Source organism: Eurosta solidaginis, unplaced genomic scaffold (assembly GCF_040869045.1).
Source record: "Eurosta solidaginis isolate ZX-2024a unplaced genomic scaffold, ASM4086904v1 ctg00000510.1, whole genome shotgun sequence".
NCBI lineage: Eukaryota > Metazoa > Arthropoda > Insecta > Diptera > Tephritidae > Eurosta > Eurosta solidaginis.
In genome coordinates, this window is record NW_027136914.1 from 24,963 (window position 1) to 42,659 (window position 17,697).

The following is a 17,697-nucleotide window of genomic DNA, read 5'->3' on the forward strand; positions in this document are numbered from 1 at the left end:
GACATAACAGCTTCATTTCCTGAGCAAGTCCTACGTACTTTCTTTTCTTTTCTGTGTGCACATCTTTCAAGTTGTGCGTGTTGGGAACCCCAATTTCAATTAAATATCTTTTCTTTCTTTTCTAATAGGACTATATCCGGCATGTTATGGGGTATACTTCTATCTGTAAGTATATTGCGTTCCCAGTATAGTTTATATTCGCTACTTTCTAGCACTGCCGAGGTAGTATATTTATAATATGGGACCTCTTCTGTAAGCAGATTCGTACTAATTGCCAAGCGCTGGTGAACGATTTTCGGTACGTTGTTATGTCGTGCTAAATAGTTTGTTGCTGCGAGCATAACGCAAACTCCTGTTATGTGCTGTATTATTTCCGACTGCTGTTGGCACTTCCTGCATTTGTCACTGTCTATTTCAGTGCGTACAATGTACTTTAATTACTTTTTTGTGGCGATGACTTGGTCCTGTATTGCTATCATGAGGCCCCCAGTGTCCATAAAGATTCCTGAATTCTTCAGCCATAGGTTTAAAGCAACGAGATCGATCCCTAGTTGGCTTAATGAATGGGGGTGTCTGCCATGGAGTGTTTTCATTTTCCATTCATCAGTGAGTCGTGCTGTATGTATAGAATCGCTTTCTTCATTCTGTATGTCGAAATTAAACAGGTTTAAAGGCGTATAGTTTTTAACCGCTCCGCATGCAGCTTGATGTAGTGCTGTGTTCTGCCCTAAGAAATACTGGCGTAGGTTTGCGATCTGTTTTTTACAAATATGTTGGATATCTATCAGACCACGCCTCCTAGACTTCTAGATAAGTTTATTCTCTCCACCGCAGATTTCGGGTGATGTGCTCCGTATTTTTTGAGCAGTGTTAGAGTCGCTCTTTTAACACTTTCCAACTGCGTGTCAGACCATTTTAATAGTTCGAAACTATACGTTAGCACTGGTATCGCAAACGTGTTTTTGCCTTAAATAAATTCCTGCCATTAAGACCGGATTTAAGGAGTGATCTTGTTCTATCTAGGAAGCAGTCAGTGATGTTCTGTATCATAACATTATGATGTATTTTTCTGTCCTGTATATAACCTAGGTATTTATGGGACTCATCTGCTTCTAATGCATCTATTTTTTTCATTATTCGCTTATTTTATTTTATTTTATTTTATTTTCTTTATTTCTTAAAATTTTCTACTTTGAGGGTTTACATTAAATATCGGTGATGTTTACTAGGGCATGTTTCTGAGTTTCACTTGTATTGAGTATTGGACTCGAAATTTCCAACATTCGTACTTTATACTAGTGTAAAGGTTGATAGATGCCTTTATCCATTCAGTCATTTGAATACCCCGCTGCTCGCAGTGTATTCTAAGTATTGCCTATTTATTGCTATTCCTTTATACACTATTGTAGTATGAATAATGCGAATTTCGAGTTCAATACTCACCTCCCGAGAAGGTAGCTGATGGAAAAGAAACATGTTTTTTGAACGACCTGTAATGCTTCTTAGGAAGACCTATCGATGCATATATGTATACATAATTGTTAATACCTTGGATTTATAGTTTTACCGAAAAGGGGTGCAAAATTTTTGACTTGCTTATTTATATTTAAATTGTAAGATATCACTCTTAATACAAATCTTTTTAACTATATTCTCTTTTCTGTTTTTAGGTAATCTACAGCTCGAAAGACCGAACGAAATACGCAAAAGAGAAAAACAATGAACGAATCCCGTCAATGAAAATTTGCTTCCGAAGCAATTTGACTGTTGCTTGATTTAAAAAAAAAAAACTAACGGATCCTGCCACTCAGAAGTACTCAAACCCGCTGTTAGTCAGCGCGTCAACCTCAACTAGCAACAACCAAATCAACTAATTTAGGTTAAGTTCTCATTATAAATAAAGTTTTAGAAGCATAAAAAACAAAACACAAAATGGGTGCAATAAGCGAAAAGCCACGCATCAACAAAAGTCTCATCTCGCTCAAAGTGGTCGTATTTTTTGTTATTACTGGTAAGTAAAATGAAATCTAGACAATCAATTTTGTAAACCCAATTCTACCACTTCACTTTTACAGGCATCACCGCGCTTCATGTGCTAAACACCACAAAACCGCTACTGCTCGGTCTGAATTTCAGCGAGTTTCGGAGTATCAGCATCATTGCGCCATTCGTCTCAATAATTGGCCCACTAATTGTGGGCCCACTAGCTGATCGCATAGCTGCCAAGTATGCTACAAATTTTGGGCGCATGCTACGGTTTCTCACCGCTCTTTGTCTTATACTCGCTGCCATAATATACGCTTGTCTCTTTGCCATACCCGAAGTGCAACGTGAGGAAGCACGTCGTCCACTTGTCAGTTTCGGTTGTGATACACACGGTGCGGTAATATTTCAGGAACGTTGCTCTAAAGAAGCGACCTGTCATCATTGGAGAGAGAAAGTTGGTAATGTTAATTTGACACGTTGCACATACACTTGCCAGGATCCCACCAAATATGAAAGTATGTATACGCCATGGTTTGAAGGTGTACCCACACCATTGCCATCAACGGAACATAGCTCAGAATTTGATTATGAAGATGAATCTGTTGCTGCATCAACGGAAAGTTATCGTTCTAAGCGTGCAGTCGGCAGTTCAGCGGAATATGGCGGTGAGCTACTGAGTGCAGAAGTACAACAAAAACAACAACGTTTAGGACGCGCAGCACGTGATGTACGCGATGCAACACCAATGAAGATCTATGTGGAGCCACCTCATTTATGTCTTACCCAGAAGACGGATAGTGGTGAGAATGTGGTGCGGAATTGCCATGTCTACACGCATGATACCAACAATATTGTTGTGAACTCGGTATTGCGTGCAGCAGATAATAGTAATGACAATGATACTCACAGCGATGAATGGTGCAAATATCCTTTGGGTGAGTAGAATGTACTAAGTAGAGAGATTGCATACGAAAATTGTTGCTAAGGTAGACAAAATGTGAAAACTTGGGCTAAAATTTGATCTTACTTTAACTGAATTTGTTTGACCACTAAAGAAATCCAATTAACTACCAGGACTTGTGTAATAAAATAATAATTTAGCAAATACTATACGTGGAAGTCAACCAAACACGGGCACAAGACGGCATTGGATGGAGTTGACAGCGACCATATCACGGCAGTTTTTGACTTCCAGGTGCAGATCATTAAGTGGTAGGGACATTGCCATCTACACAAACGGCTCCAAAAAGGAACAGAGGACTGGAGCTGGAATGTACTCAAAGCTTTTGCAGATAAATCGGTCGTATCGATTTTCTGACCCATGTAGTTGCGAAGGTCTATGAGAGAGTAGGACTGCTCTAGGATAGTGCGGTCCCAGTCACGAATGTAACCATGTTTGTCGACACCCAGGCAGCCGAAAAGACGTTAAAATTCAAGGTAATAAAGTCAGATATCATGCAAAGGTCTCGAGCCTTGTTGGCATCCATTAGATATCTCCATGCCTCCTTTTGCTGTTTCCCGGAGCACAGCAAAATTGAAGTCAATGCATTTGCACATAAGATTGCTAGAAAAGGATCCGAAATGGACAAAAGTGAGGCGGCCAGTTCCGCACGCCCATCGGTTGGCTATCTCCTGAGCAAATATGAGATCAGAGCATAGGACTTGCTGTGGGCCACTGGGAATCTTGCAGTTTCAACAGGGGTAAAACAATATGAATTGTGTTAGAGGCATTGGTTCCATATTGCAATTAAAAAGATAGTTGGTGTCATGTGGGGACACGTAGCAAGCAGTATATACATTATGTTTGTCGGGGTTGGTTCTGGATAGGTAAAAGTTTAACTTGTTACAGTATCCAAATCGAAGTTTAGCTAGAGTTACGCGCGTATGCCTAGGGAGATTGCTTTCCTCTTCTGCGATTTCAGGGTATTTATTTTTAGGAACGGGGATCGCCAGGCAATTCCTGGCATAAAGGTCCGATGCCTTTTTGTGGATATCACCAACGACCTATTCCTGTTTCTCTTCTGCATGCGGCTGTGTTCTCAGATGCCATATTTCCTCATAGTACTTGCGGAGATGACTTCTTAAGCCCCTGGAAGTCGCAGCCTTTTCAAAACTGTTGGGATGCCCATGCTTCTGGGTATTCAACAAAAACTGGTTGGCAAAGATTTCTTTTCTCTCCCTAATGAGGAGTAATCTCGCCTCAACCTTGCCTAACCTACCTTACTTGCTGTAATATGTTTTTCATGACTTGCCGGATAACTGCCCATTGTCTTACTCAACGGGCCATTTAATATTCTTTTAAGTATCACAAGTACTTTCTCTGCTTTCCAGTAGAGCGCAAAAAATAAAAATACAGATTTTACTTTTATATGTGGACTTTTATGGAAAAAGGTCGAAAAATAAAAAGGATGCATGATTCGACATGATATTGCTATAGGGATACCTGGGAACTCAAACATTTTCACCTAAAAAAAATAATTATTATTTTCCGTCCCTGGTTACAACTACACATCATTGTAACGGCGATCAACAAGTAAACACTCGAAGGTGCTTCATTTGAGACTCAACTCCTACTGCTAATGCGAGTACTTCTCAAATAGTTAATCATGACTTGTACTTGAGTCCATTTCGATAAGGCAAGGGAGGACAGATCATTTCACGCCATAAGCCATCCATTTTCAAAAATTATCCCGTTTGGTGTCCTCGGCTAATGCCATCCTCATCTTCAGAATACTGAAGTTCCCTGTGCCGCTGTACGTAAGGGACCAAGGTACCGAAAAAATATTTAAGTTGTTTTGCATCGCTAACGATTCATTGGCTTCAATGAAATCATTCTACCGCTTATTACAACGTTTAAAGTGACTGGTAGAGCCCGAAACCTATGTTTCGTACCTCAATCTTTTCAAAGACCAAGCCACCATCGTTTCACCATTTCTTTTGAACATTGACACATCAAGTAATGATTCAGCGGTTATTTGGACAACTGCTCACCAATACACCGGTTGTTCAACATCGGCTCTCCTTTCAATAATCCAGCGAATATGTGACATCGGCACAGCTTTCGCCGAGTTAGTGATTTCGCGATATTGTCTGATATCGCTACACTCTTGAGTCAGACTTTATCTTCCTTGGTGCACAGTCGTCAAAACAGGCTAGGCAGCCAAGTGGAAATTAGTAAGAAATAATTTGGCTGAAATCGTATTTTTTGATAAGAAGTATTTTGAAATATAAGTGAGCTCGAAATGATCATAAAGAAAGTGGTGGTGTGGTGGAGCAATAGGCATCGGAGGAGATAGAAACGCACGTAGAGCTAGAATCGGAGCTAAGATCAGTCCACTTCCAGTAGCATTATACTACACCACAAAAATGTGTGCATTCCACCACACGACGCGGCAATGCGCGAAATGTTGATCAAATAGGCAAAAAAGCTCAAATAGTGTAATAACGTTAGTTGTGGCCTGACCTTTAGAGTTAAGGGTTAATATTGAAGCGAAGGTAGAACTGCAGGTTAGTGAAGGTGTAGTGGTGGAGAGAGCAGTAGATTTACTTCTCGAGATAGGAAGCCAGTATTGGAGCGGGAAAGAAGGAAATGGAAAAGAGTGAAGGAGAGGAAAACAATTAAAAAAACCGATGTAGGAATACGACAAGGAAGAAGCAGCGAAAGAGGAGACAATTGATAATAAGTAATTTATATGGCAGAACGCAGAAGTTTGTTTTTAAATAGCATATGCGGAAGACACAACAATAAAATATTCTAAAATTTTAATTTATGCCGACCACGTAAAACTTTTTAAGTCATACGCGTCGGTTGAAGAACGTTCTGTACTCCAGGCGGATTTAAATCGTTTAGTTACTTGGTATAATGCGAATTTTATGCCGCTTAACATAGAAAAATGTAAATTCATGTGTTTTTTCACATGGGAACGTACAGACAGCTTCTTGTACAATTTGTGGCCAAACTCTGGAAAGCGTTGATGTTTTTATCGACTTGGAAGTTACAATGAATTACAAACTTAGTTTCAACCCTCATATTAATGCCACAGTCAATAAAGCGAGAGGAGTTTTAGCATTTGTGAAAAGATGGGCAAAGGAGTTTAGTGATCCTTACGTTACAGAAACCCTTTTTACATCATTGGTGAGGCCGATATTAGAATATGGATCTATAATTTGGAATACGCGTTATCAAGTTCATGTCGATAGACTAGAATCAATTCAAAAACAGTTTTTACTTTTCGCCTTTAGAAATCTTCAATGGGACTCTCCGTATAATCTTCCTCCTTACACTAGTTGGTTAAAACTAATGACTCCTCCCACCCTTGCAAGTCGTAGAGAAATGCTTGGTATAATATTTATGACTAAACTTTTAAATGGATCGATTTCAAGCCCATTTCTCTTGAACGAAGTAAACTTGAATGTTCCATGCCGAGTTTCGAGGCATTATATACCTATAATTCCTAAACAATGCAGAACCAAATTTCAACTAAACGAACCTTTTCTGTGTTCGTGTGAAGAATATAACTCTCACTCGAGAATAACCAATTTTTCGGACTCACTCTTTGCCATGAAAAAAAGACGGTTCTATCTGCTAATAATTAAAAAATCACATGTATACTTTTAATCCATTGTATCTGTGTATCTATATTTCTCAGCTGATGAGTTTCTCTGTAGCTGAGCAGTTTTAGATCTCGATGCTTAAGCCACTGCCTCTCAAAGACTCTGTAATAATAAAAATTAAGCCTTTAGAGATAAACACTTCGGGATTACAGTAAAATATTTTAAATAACTAAACGATTGAAATTCTTTGATAACAACTATATTTAAATTTTGCGGATATTTCCGTCTTGTGCTATTTATAGAACGAACTTTATAACGAAGGGCACACCTCTAAATCCCCTCTTGACGGTTAACGCCGTTTCGTGCCATAGTTTTGTTAAATAATTTTCATAAAGGCAAAGCGGGATATGCCGACTTAGTTTTATACCACATATTTTTTATTTTATTTTAAACAAATTGACTATATTTTACTTCATTTTATTGAATAAAACTTAAAGCTTACAAAAACAAATAATACAGTTCATACCAAAGTAAGATATATACCTCAAATCGTATCGTTTTAAGTAAATCATTGAATAATGAACGGAAATTAGATATTGATATGTATGATATTCTTCGGGACACATTCCAGGGCAAAGAGCAACCTTAGCCGGATAAGTTCTGCATCTGTAGGAAGTTTCTTTACCAATTTTAAACAATTTGCAGAGGTTATACCTTAAGTAAACCTTTTTTCGTTACCTATTAATTGCTAATGATATATTTTCTATGAAACGAGAAGCTACAGAAAAAATAAAAGGCAACGTAAAAGCTGAGACCAGTCTACCGGTGCGTAAATATAGGATGGAAATACATTGGATATCGTGAAAATAAGTCACGAATTCTAGGAGCTTCACAAACAAAACAACTCCTAGGAACTTGTACATTTCTTCAATATCAGTAGGATAAAAAACAGCAATACGTGCATTTGGTATGGGGACGATCAGCTTCACAAAGATTGGACCCATATGTATTTATTGAATCAACCAATTTTTGCGTAATATCGGACGTCATTATCTGATCAAAAATATTTCTGAAAGTGCAGTTTTCTTCAACATAAATTTTCACCCCACAGTTTCTAGAATCCAAATTGAATTGAGATATATCTCTGACATTTTCACACCACTCTGCGCTAGGCTCTGCCTCACAAATATTCGGCTCCTCTTCTGAGGTATCATCTGAACTCTCATCGGAATTTACATCTGCGTGATCGAAGACATAAAAATCAACATCGTCCTGCCTGATTTCATTTTCACAATCTCCAGTATTTTCAACTCTCGGTGTGCTACATTGTGGTTGAACTTCGAGGTCTTTCGTGTTCCTTATTTGGCACATAGTCCGGGTCGTTGCCGTAATACCCGTCTTTGCTGAGGGGATCAACTTCAAATTCAGCATCAGAATCGAGTTCCTCAAAAAGCTTAAGAATTCGATCTCGTTGTTCGTTGTATTCATTCATTTTTTTCTATTAAAACAGAACGCACAGTTCTCAGACTTATTTTATAACTCTAATAGTAGGTTATAATTTTATTTTTATTTGCAGATATTCACACTTCTTCATATAATTTTCACTTTACTTACGCTACAAATTTCTTTTTTTCCTACCGAAAAACTAAACCGTTCTGGTAGGACGCAATTCACCGAATGCATGAAAAACTGACGTGATATGCCGCATTGATTCTATGAAAACATGCAAGTTCATGTCTGCATAAAGTAACTTTTACTTCTGTTCTGTATAACATAGATTTCAAATGAATAGAATTTATAGGGACACTTATTTTGCGAATCTGTAAATTAACATCGAATTGACTGCGGGAGCTACAGATTTGCCACATATCCTAAAATAGTTCATGACGGCAAACCCCGTTATGCTCCTGTATTTTTAACCTAATTTGACGGCATTTGCTGTTTTATCCGCGAAAAGGTTAAAAATTATTAATTACAAACATAAATAAAATTTAGAATAAAGATTAAAAATTATGTATTACAAAAATGAACAGGATTAGCCTGGTTTAATCGGGCCACTTGAGGACAGTGCGCTGCCACAACGTCCGAGAAAAAAAAAACATCGTCCTGTTGGAAAATCGCTTACCTATAACTATTCTCAGTTCTTATTTTTTCTCTTCTCTCTTTCCCGTAGTCCTTATTTATTTTCAAATCTCTTTTCTTCTAAAAATCAAAAACAATATTAAAATTTCTGAAAGTAAAATATTTAAAAATAATAAACAATTTAAAACAAAATAAATTGCCCAATTCGTCCTTCGCCCTGCTTCAACTCTGTCTTATTACCACAGCTTTTATCTCTAAACCTTCATTATACTCGGCTGATGGTAATCTAATATTCTAATCCCGAGTGCCTGTTGCAAAATATCAAAAATAGCTACACCTTTAATGTAATTAGTTAAAACAGAAATTGCCTAAAAAAATATTTTTAAAATAAAACAAAAAAAATTGTATCGCCTTTGTCCTAATCCAGTGCTTAATTGGTTCTAAAATAAATGAGTGGGTGTCAACATTTTGGGGTGAAACAAATCACATTGAACTAAATTTCCAACCCAAAGTGTTTTGCAAACACTTTCAATTAGAGTGACAACAAAATATTCGTGTCAATTTGGTGATTTGTAAACAAGAGTGTTAACCAGCAATCATGTTATCGACTGCTAAACCAATCACCACCACCATCAACTCAGCTGAACTCAATGCAACCTCACGATTTACCTTAGAAAATTGTACAGACATACACACATATAAACATACAACAAAGATTCTTGCACACATGCAACAAACACGAACGAGTAGCTCAAAAGTATAAACAACAACAAGCACACATACATTAATATATAAACAAACAACTAATGACAGGACAAAACCTCATGCCATATATTTCTACATACATTACTGGGGCAACTGTAACTCATTCACCTGTTCAATGTTTATCTCATTTCAGATGGCTTCCAATGTAATATACCCATAGCTCAGGTTGAGTATATGATTGGACTAAAGAATGGCAGCGCATGCAAACCGATGATTGAATGCCAAGTGATTGATCCTTACGACAGCAAAGGCAGCGTACTGGCCGATAGTGAATGTATTAAGGTAAGCAATTTGAGTCAGCCTGTGGTCAAATTGTCACACATTCGCGCTCACAAACACTTACACATGCATGTGTATTGCTCTTCGTATACATATATACAGTGAGTGTCAAAATAAAGTATAGACACGTTTAGAAATAATTTTTTTGTACTAAAATGGCACATAGCCTGTTTAAGCTTCGTTTTTCTATGTATATGTCAACAATATAGTGCAGCAGCGGCTTAACTAAAATAATGCAAGTAAAGAACTTATCGATCAAATAAAATTCTTCTTCTTGTAGCGCTAAATACACCACCCGAAGGTTTGGGAATTTCTATCAAAGAGATTGGTACTTAGTCTGATATTGGGCCCGTTCGTATAGAATGGTACTAACCCAACCATCTCGGGAACCTTTCTATATCGAAGCTGCATGGTATGTTGACTTAAGTCGCAGGCATTACCCCAACCCGATGAGTTGGATCAAACAGAATGCTCTGAATGTTAGTCCCTCTATTATTTTTTAGCGGACCGAAAGGGTGTTGCTCTGAAGTATTCGCAGATAATTTAAAAAACACTGCTCGGCATCTGTAGGGCAGGCGAATTTTCGCTGAGCAGAGTCCTAAAAGCGAAGTCCATTAGTTCTGACCTAGCGCAGAGCTATCGCAAAAGATATGGTAATAATTCTTAATATGTTCATTCGCAGTGTTTTTAACTGACACTTTCAAAGTTGTGGTGTTCTTCGAAATGAAAATTGTCTCCCTTTGTAGGCCTTTCGTATGCGTTCTTAACCCTCTGATTGATTGTGGCGCCAGACGAGAAGGCTTTATTTTCGTGAATAACTGTACTGCTACCAACCCGATCATGAAAAGCTTTAGTGACTTTTTAAGTTTAGAGGCGGTCTTTATAATAATTCGGAAACCGATATTTGTTTCTTTTTATTTTATATATTTTGTTTTGGTACCAAAGTTAATTATGTCACATTTTAGCGCTGTCGTCTGGCTAGACGAACATATTTTTTCGTAGTTCGCATAGTGTGCGACGAGTATTCTTCGAAATTTAAATAAAATTTCAAATATTTGTGGATAAAATTCAAAGTGTCTAACTTCGTCTGGTCAGACGACAACGCTAAGTGTGTTGAATTTTTTCACTGCTAATCGGAGGGTTACCTGTTGCAGACGTAGATGGCTTTCATATAGTCACATCCTTTGATTAATTAATTTAAATACATATGGCTTGGATTTCAGCATTATAGATGTAAGTATGTTCTGATATGCATCAGTGCAGAGGAAGTTATTGAACCTACAGTGCAAAACTGTCCCCAGTGAGTCAGTCTCCGCATTCGCTGCGGGTTTTTTTTGGCAAAAATGAGCTTGGAGAATTTCCCACACCACTACCTTTAGAAAAAACGTATTGCTTTTTTAAGTATAGAGTCTATTTGGTTCGATTCTATAGAGAATCTATTACTGTAGAGCGTCACTTGATATGAGTACAGTATCGGTACTTTGAATTCGATATAGTGTCCTTAAGAGCGGCTGCTCATTGGTTTGTGACTGCAAGTACTCGCCTTGTTCTCCTACTCTGCAAGACTCACTTATGAATCAGACCTTTATTGGGATGTTCTCAAGTTATTGCTCTATACTTTCTTTTTTTGAAAAAGTATATTTTATTTCCGAGGTTGTATGCCATTTTTCATAGTGCAATTTGTGTTTTTCGGGCACAGCGCTCATTTTCCGAGATGCAAAGCACCTGTTAAACTTTTAATGTATTAAATCAGGACTGAGCACTTGTTGCTCTAAGGTAGTAGCATCCCCATTTTTCTGTCAAAATCCCATTGCCACATCTTATGTGTATTTACTGAGAGCGAGCACTTGGGCTCTGGGATATTGGCTGCTTATTGAGCCACCTCAGTTTGGTTTGAAAGATCCCGATTTGGGATAACAATTTTAAACTTTCGCTTTGGAATACTTCACTACCTAGTTGAGAGTTACAAGCGCAATTAATGGTGAATGAAATATACGAAAGAAAAGTGCCCATTGTTTAATTCACTTATAAGTTGGAACTTCTTTTGATGAGGTGGACCTAACCCCAAAATATATACAATGAAAATATATGTTCACTTCAAATATGACGGTCTCCTTGCCACAAGGTAAATCAAAGCGCTAGTCCAATTCTTCTCTGAGACTGCCTTCAATATATTTTCCCATTTTCATACGACCTTTTCACGGGCTGGCTGTACCACACAAGAATTCTTAAAAATTCGGAAAAACGTGAACATTTTTTTTAAATATTGTGGGGAATATTATCATCACTATGCTTTTCGTAAATAATCACAACACAAAAACATTAAAACAAGCCATATTTGTGTACATGAACACATCAATCATCATTTACACACACACATGGAAGGCGACGAGAAGTACGAGCATACACATAACCAGCACCTCGAAGTGAAGATATATCTCAGACACACATGTAGTCATCAGCCGAAGTTCTTACTCACACATACACACGCATATAAGTAAATTACCAAGCAGGAGATACAACAGTTCTAGAAGGCGAAACGTCTAGACCTTTGGAGAAATATGCGGACGAGGCAACAGCGCAAGCTGAGTAATAACTAATCAGTTTTGATATAAACACGCTATTGTTTGTGAAGTATAATTGTGAAGTACAACTCCCAAAGTAATCTAAATAAAGCCAGTTTATAAAACTGAATATTGTAGTGATTTACTTAACAGTTTGGCGATTCGAATGTTGGCAGAAGGTGCATAAATATCAGAAATCCCCAGAATTCGTAACAATCTTTTGGACTTTATTTTAAAACCCACAGAGCGTTTGGGCTTTTTAAATTCCTAAGGAGTTTATTTTTAAACCTCCAGAGCTCTCAGAATTTTTCTAAAAAGCTTAAACTTTCAGTAAATGCATTTTATTTGTTATTAAATGAGGTGTGTACCTTTTTCTTTATATACATTTCTTTAAAAAATTGATGTATGATTTTCGAGGAAAATTTCGGTGTGAATTTTTTTTTTTGACGCTCATTGTAAGCGAACATATTAACTCACTCACTCTTGTACACAAAATGTCACTAACTTAATCTTTTCCCATCATTCGCAAATCCTGCGCTCCTTCGCGCTCCCCATTTACTCTCTCTCTGCCACATTATCATACTAACGTTTTTTTCTCTAATTCTCTCACATGCATCAAATAGATTACTGGGGACTTGGATGTTACATTGGGCGGCTATATAGCTATACGTCTGTTGGGCGATATATTCGTTTTGGCTGCATTAACACTCCTCAATACCGCCATCGTTATTGCTGTACGTGAAACATCGGAGGGACGTGGTGAAGTTTGCCGTCAATATGCCTGGGGTGCTATCGGTTATGTGCTACTATTCTCACCTATCGATTTGTTTGCCTTCTCGAACGATTCAAAACACACAGCAGCATTTGTGGCACTACTTGTTTTTGTAATCTGTATGTGCATTGGTGCAATTGTGTTATTCTTTGCTGGACAAATGCCGCTCAGTCCGCCAGAATGGTGGTGGCATACAAAGACCGGTATGTTGGTCTATCCAATGTCGGCGATACGACGTTATAGCCCGGAAATTTTTGTACTTACACTTGTGGCTATATTGTTTGGTACATTTTGGAGCACAATTCATAGTTTTCTCATTTGGACATTCAGCGATACATATGCGGTTACATATTCGGGTTTAATTTTGGTATTGGTGTTGTTCTTCAATGTTGACAAATTTATTGAATATTGTGGACATTCGAATATCTTCATCGCTGGCTTTGCGGTTTTCATCATACGCTTTACTGCGTTAAGCGGCAAAGGCACAGAATGGTTGACGATTGTGATGGAGACTATTGAGCCGGTCGTCATTGGTGTTGTTTGGATAACGATTATTTTGTATATGCGACATGCAATGCCTAGAAAGTTGACAGCGACTGGACAGGCTGTGGCTGTGTTGGCCTTTTTCGGAATTGGTAAGTGAATATTTTATTTAGTATACAATAAGTTGTGGTAATAATTGTTGGCTCGTGTATGGAGGATAAAGGGTGCGAACAAGGAGTCTTCTTTGCAAATTTTAAATCATCGGGGTACGCGGAAAGCTAGTTTGGACAAAATGCAGAGCAGCTTTTTCCAGTGCTTAAAGAAATTTCCTATACTTGACTCTGTCCAAATCAAACTAGACTCAGACAAGGCGAATCCCTATCACGTAATTTTTTATCCTTACCACTGTTAACAACGTAAACAATGTGAGCATAAAAATCTAAGGAAAGATCAGTCTTGCTATCATTTACTATTATATGTTAATTAGTATACGAGAAGCAGACTCTTTTTCTGTGCTCACTTATTCGATTTTGGGTCAAGAAATTTAGTAAAAAGACCTTCCATCAGAACTGATATACTCCTAGTTCTCTGTATATAGGTCAGGTTTGGTTAGGTTAAGTGGTTGCCACCGCAGCAAGGGAAGAGGACTACATCAGATAACGGTGACATAAGCTTTAGCAACTTAGAACATTTATGTGAAATTCGGGGGTTCCAATGATCCGATACCGAAATACTTGCGCCTAGGAACGGGAAGAGCTAATTAATCAACTATGAAGTGTTGCAGTGATTCCGTCATCGTCTATACAACTTCAGTAATAAAGGATTCCGGTATGTTAAGATGTACTGCATGTACTATACCTTAACCCTTCACAATACCTAAAACCATTGAAAAACTAGCTTTTTTAGGGCACAACAACTTCAGCGGGCCGCCTGCTGTTTAATTCAGTGTCAGCTCAGCGCTTTACTCACTTTAGGCCCATCTGAGAGAAACATATCATAAGTGGATAGGATACTTTATGTTCCCTAGAGCCAGCTACATTATGTCGATTGTGCCCGTTTGTCGGAAGATCCGCGTGATAATATATATGGACATTGCTATACGCCAGGACACCGATGATCTTTGTTTTAAAAAAAGGTTCGACGCAAAAGAAGTCACAGTTGGCAAGAATGCTGGAACGCAATAGAACTGAAAGCGCATAGGCCGTGTCCATTCAGCAGTACACGGCAACTGACGTCTTCCTAGTGTAATCATTCATATTGGCCCTCCAGAATAGTTTCCTGTCCAAAGTAATCCCCAAATACTTAACCCTATCAGAAGATACCAATGGCATTCCTTTAATCGAGAGTGTCCTCAAAGCAGGAGCTCTTGAATTTTGTTTATCACGTCGTAAAAAGAACGGATTTCGGTTTTCAACAGTTCACTGCCAGCCTGTTTGACTCAGTCACCGAGTCCCGATGAAAAAAAAAAAAAATAAAAAATTATAGATAGACAGATAGCCCTGCAAAATATCGCACAAGGAGATTAGTAAGCCCTTCCAATATTTTTAGGAGAAAAAACGAGAGACTGATTGGTCCAAGGTATTTGGGTGATACTTGAGAGCTCTTAACAGCCATCGAAATACAAGTAACTTTGAACTTCTTCCATGGTTTCAGTACGAAGCTCCGTTTAAAAAAGGAAGTGTGAGTTATGATCAAGAAGCGGAATTAAATCCGCAAAGAGTTTTGAAGCTGTGCTGTCAGAGCACTGAAACTCATATAATTTGAAGGAATTGGCGTTCAGGAATTCTTACAAACACATCAATTGGCTTTGGTGCAGGTTCAGGTTTCTGCGCATGGGAACATCAGGCGAATGATTATCCCACAGAAATTTTAGAGCACCAACGGGGCGGGCAGGAATACTGAAAGGTGCTTTTGCATGCCGAGGTGAACTACTCCATTAAAGCGTCTATCGTAGTTTTGGAATGTTCGTATTCACGGCAGGCGTCGCAGGCAATAGCTCTTTCAAGTACCTGGAGTATAGCTCCTAGTTGGGGTTTATAAAAGATATTTTACTAGGGCGTAATTCATTCCAAAGAGAACTGAATATATCGGAAGAAGTGTGTAGAAATAGCCGTCCAACTCGACGTCCATTCTTTCTCTACCCTACTCGCCAGGGTGAGATCCCGAACCTGCTCCCTCTACCACCGTAATAAAAGTCGCGATACCCTCCTTGCTACACATAAAAATACATCTTTCTTGAAAACTTTCTTTAGGGCACCATAATGAAAATCGCCTTAGCGTATCACATAATTTACAGTTCAAATACATATCATTCTTAATATCTGCATATTTGCTAATCCTTTTATAAATTGCCTTTTGTTCTCTACCAGGAAAAGGTTTAGGCGCCGTTATTGGATTAGCGCGCGATGAAAAGGTACCTGAAGCGGATGATCAGGCCATACATCAATGGTTGGCTATTGCGGCTTGCATAATTGCACTCGTTTATTTCATAATTTACAATTTGATTTTGGCTCCGCGTTGTACCGCCAAGCCGCAGCATAACGAGGAGTTGATTTCCGGTTCTGCAACACAGAACTTGAGCAATGGCACAAATGGTGCTGGAAGCAATGGGCAGGGTAGTACGAGCGCTGGTGCGGTGCTTAATGGTAACTCAAACTATTCGCCACTACGTGTGTATCATAATGAGCGAGGGAAATTGGGACAATTTAGATTTTAAATTATTTAATACGCTTTCATATCTATAAATATGTATTTGTTTAAAAAAGAAAAAAAAAAAAAACACGTTATTTTACTATATAATTTTAATTAAATGTTTACAAATATAGCTTTTTATTTAAATTTTTGTATTTAATGAATAAAATAATTAATTGTAATAAAAAGAGATGTACTAAAACCTAAAAGATGTATCTAACAATACTAAATTGGCGTATTGGGCCTTTGGAAGAGTAATTGTGGAAAGTAGAGTTTCGAAAAGCGTGAGAGAATAAAGCTAATAGCTATAGTACTGGTTTAATAGCTGTGTTTTTTAAACGATTTTATTTAGCTTGACTTGACAGGCTGGTTGGTTGGTTGGCACGAATTTTGTAATTGAAATTTAAGTAACTTCCCGATAAGCTTCAATCTTGAAACTTGGAATATAGTTCAGAACCCGATTACAATGCAATAATAAGAAAAAAATGGCCGCTAGGTGGCGCAAGGATCGAGATATTCACAAAAATCGTATTTGTGGTCAGATTTGGCTCATATTCGGAATACATAATACATACAAGAATAGAAAGCGACCTATGAAAAAAATCGCCGCTAGGTGGCACAAGGATCGAGATATTCACAAAAATCGTATTTGTGGTCCGATTCGGCTCAATTTAGAAAACATGATACATACAAGAATAGAAAGCGACCTATAAAAAAACGCCGCTAGGTGGCGCAAAGGTCGAGGTATTCAAATAGAATCGTATTTGTGGTCAGATTTGGTCCATATGGAACAAATATTACATACAGTCCGGTAGAAGTGACATCAAAATATTTTGGAGATGGAGGACCGACGAGCATACGTGGCGCAGTGTCGAGTAAAGTCTTTGGAAGGATTATGTATTGAAGACTTAGATTGTAACAAATTGTCAGGAAAGAGTCCTTGTGATATTGAGTCACTAAATGAACTAAATATAATGAGAAATAATAGGCAATTAAATAAAGACTAAAAACTTGAAAAAAAAATATTAAAAAAAAAAATAAAAAATTTTAAGTTAAATGGTTTTATTGAAAACAATACTTACATGAAGTAATAATAACACTAAAAGCTAGAAAATAATTAGGTGGGTCCTAGGTACTAGTCAACACACTCCTCAACAATTAAATAAAAGCATTGGACGCGTCAAATTTCTATTGATAGTCATATATAAGCCCAACTGAACCTTAATCAGGTTATGCTACGCCTCACATTTTTAGAAATTTCATGCACCCAATGCTTTTATTTAATTGTTTGAGCAACGGCCTAGATTGATGAGTAATGTGATGACTAGTACCTAGGACCCACCTAATTATTTTCTAGCTTTTCGTATTATTATTACTTCATGTAAGTATTGTTTTCAATAAAACCGTTTAACTTAAACAATTTTTTTAAATTATTTTTTACATCTATATACATATGCACTAAAAATTTATATGGACTGCCAAGTGCTTAAACCTATCCACACTTATCAAATTTTTGCGCAG

The 17,697-nt window shown here is 37.7% G+C and overlaps 1 protein-coding gene across 1 annotated transcript; it reads left to right on the forward strand.

Annotated features, from left to right (window-relative positions):
• The first annotated feature begins 1,674 nt into the window (after nt 1-1,674).
• On the forward strand, nt 1,675-16,385 carry SP1173. Its single transcript, XM_067758619.1, has 5 exons — nt 1,675-2,011; nt 2,076-2,921; nt 9,521-9,669; nt 12,854-13,637; nt 15,855-16,385. Exons 1-5 carry the CDS (start codon nt 1,933-1,935, stop codon nt 16,199-16,201), a joined length of 2,205 nt encoding a protein of 734 aa, XP_067614720.1. The 5' UTR covers nt 1,675-1,932; the 3' UTR covers nt 16,202-16,385.
• Nucleotides 16,386-17,697: the final 1,312 nt, after the last annotated feature.

Coding starts and splice junctions, on each gene's coding strand:
- SP1173 (XM_067758619.1), top strand. CDS start 1,933: ATGGGTGCAATAAGCGAAAAGCCACGCATCAACAAAAGTCTCATCTCG. Junction 2,012..2,075: donor CGTATTTTTTGTTATTACTG/GTAAGTAAAATG, acceptor TCACTTTTACAG/GCATCACCGCGCTTCATGTG. Junction 2,922..9,520: donor ATGGTGCAAATATCCTTTGG/GTGAGTAGAATG, acceptor ATCTCATTTCAG/ATGGCTTCCAATGTAATATA.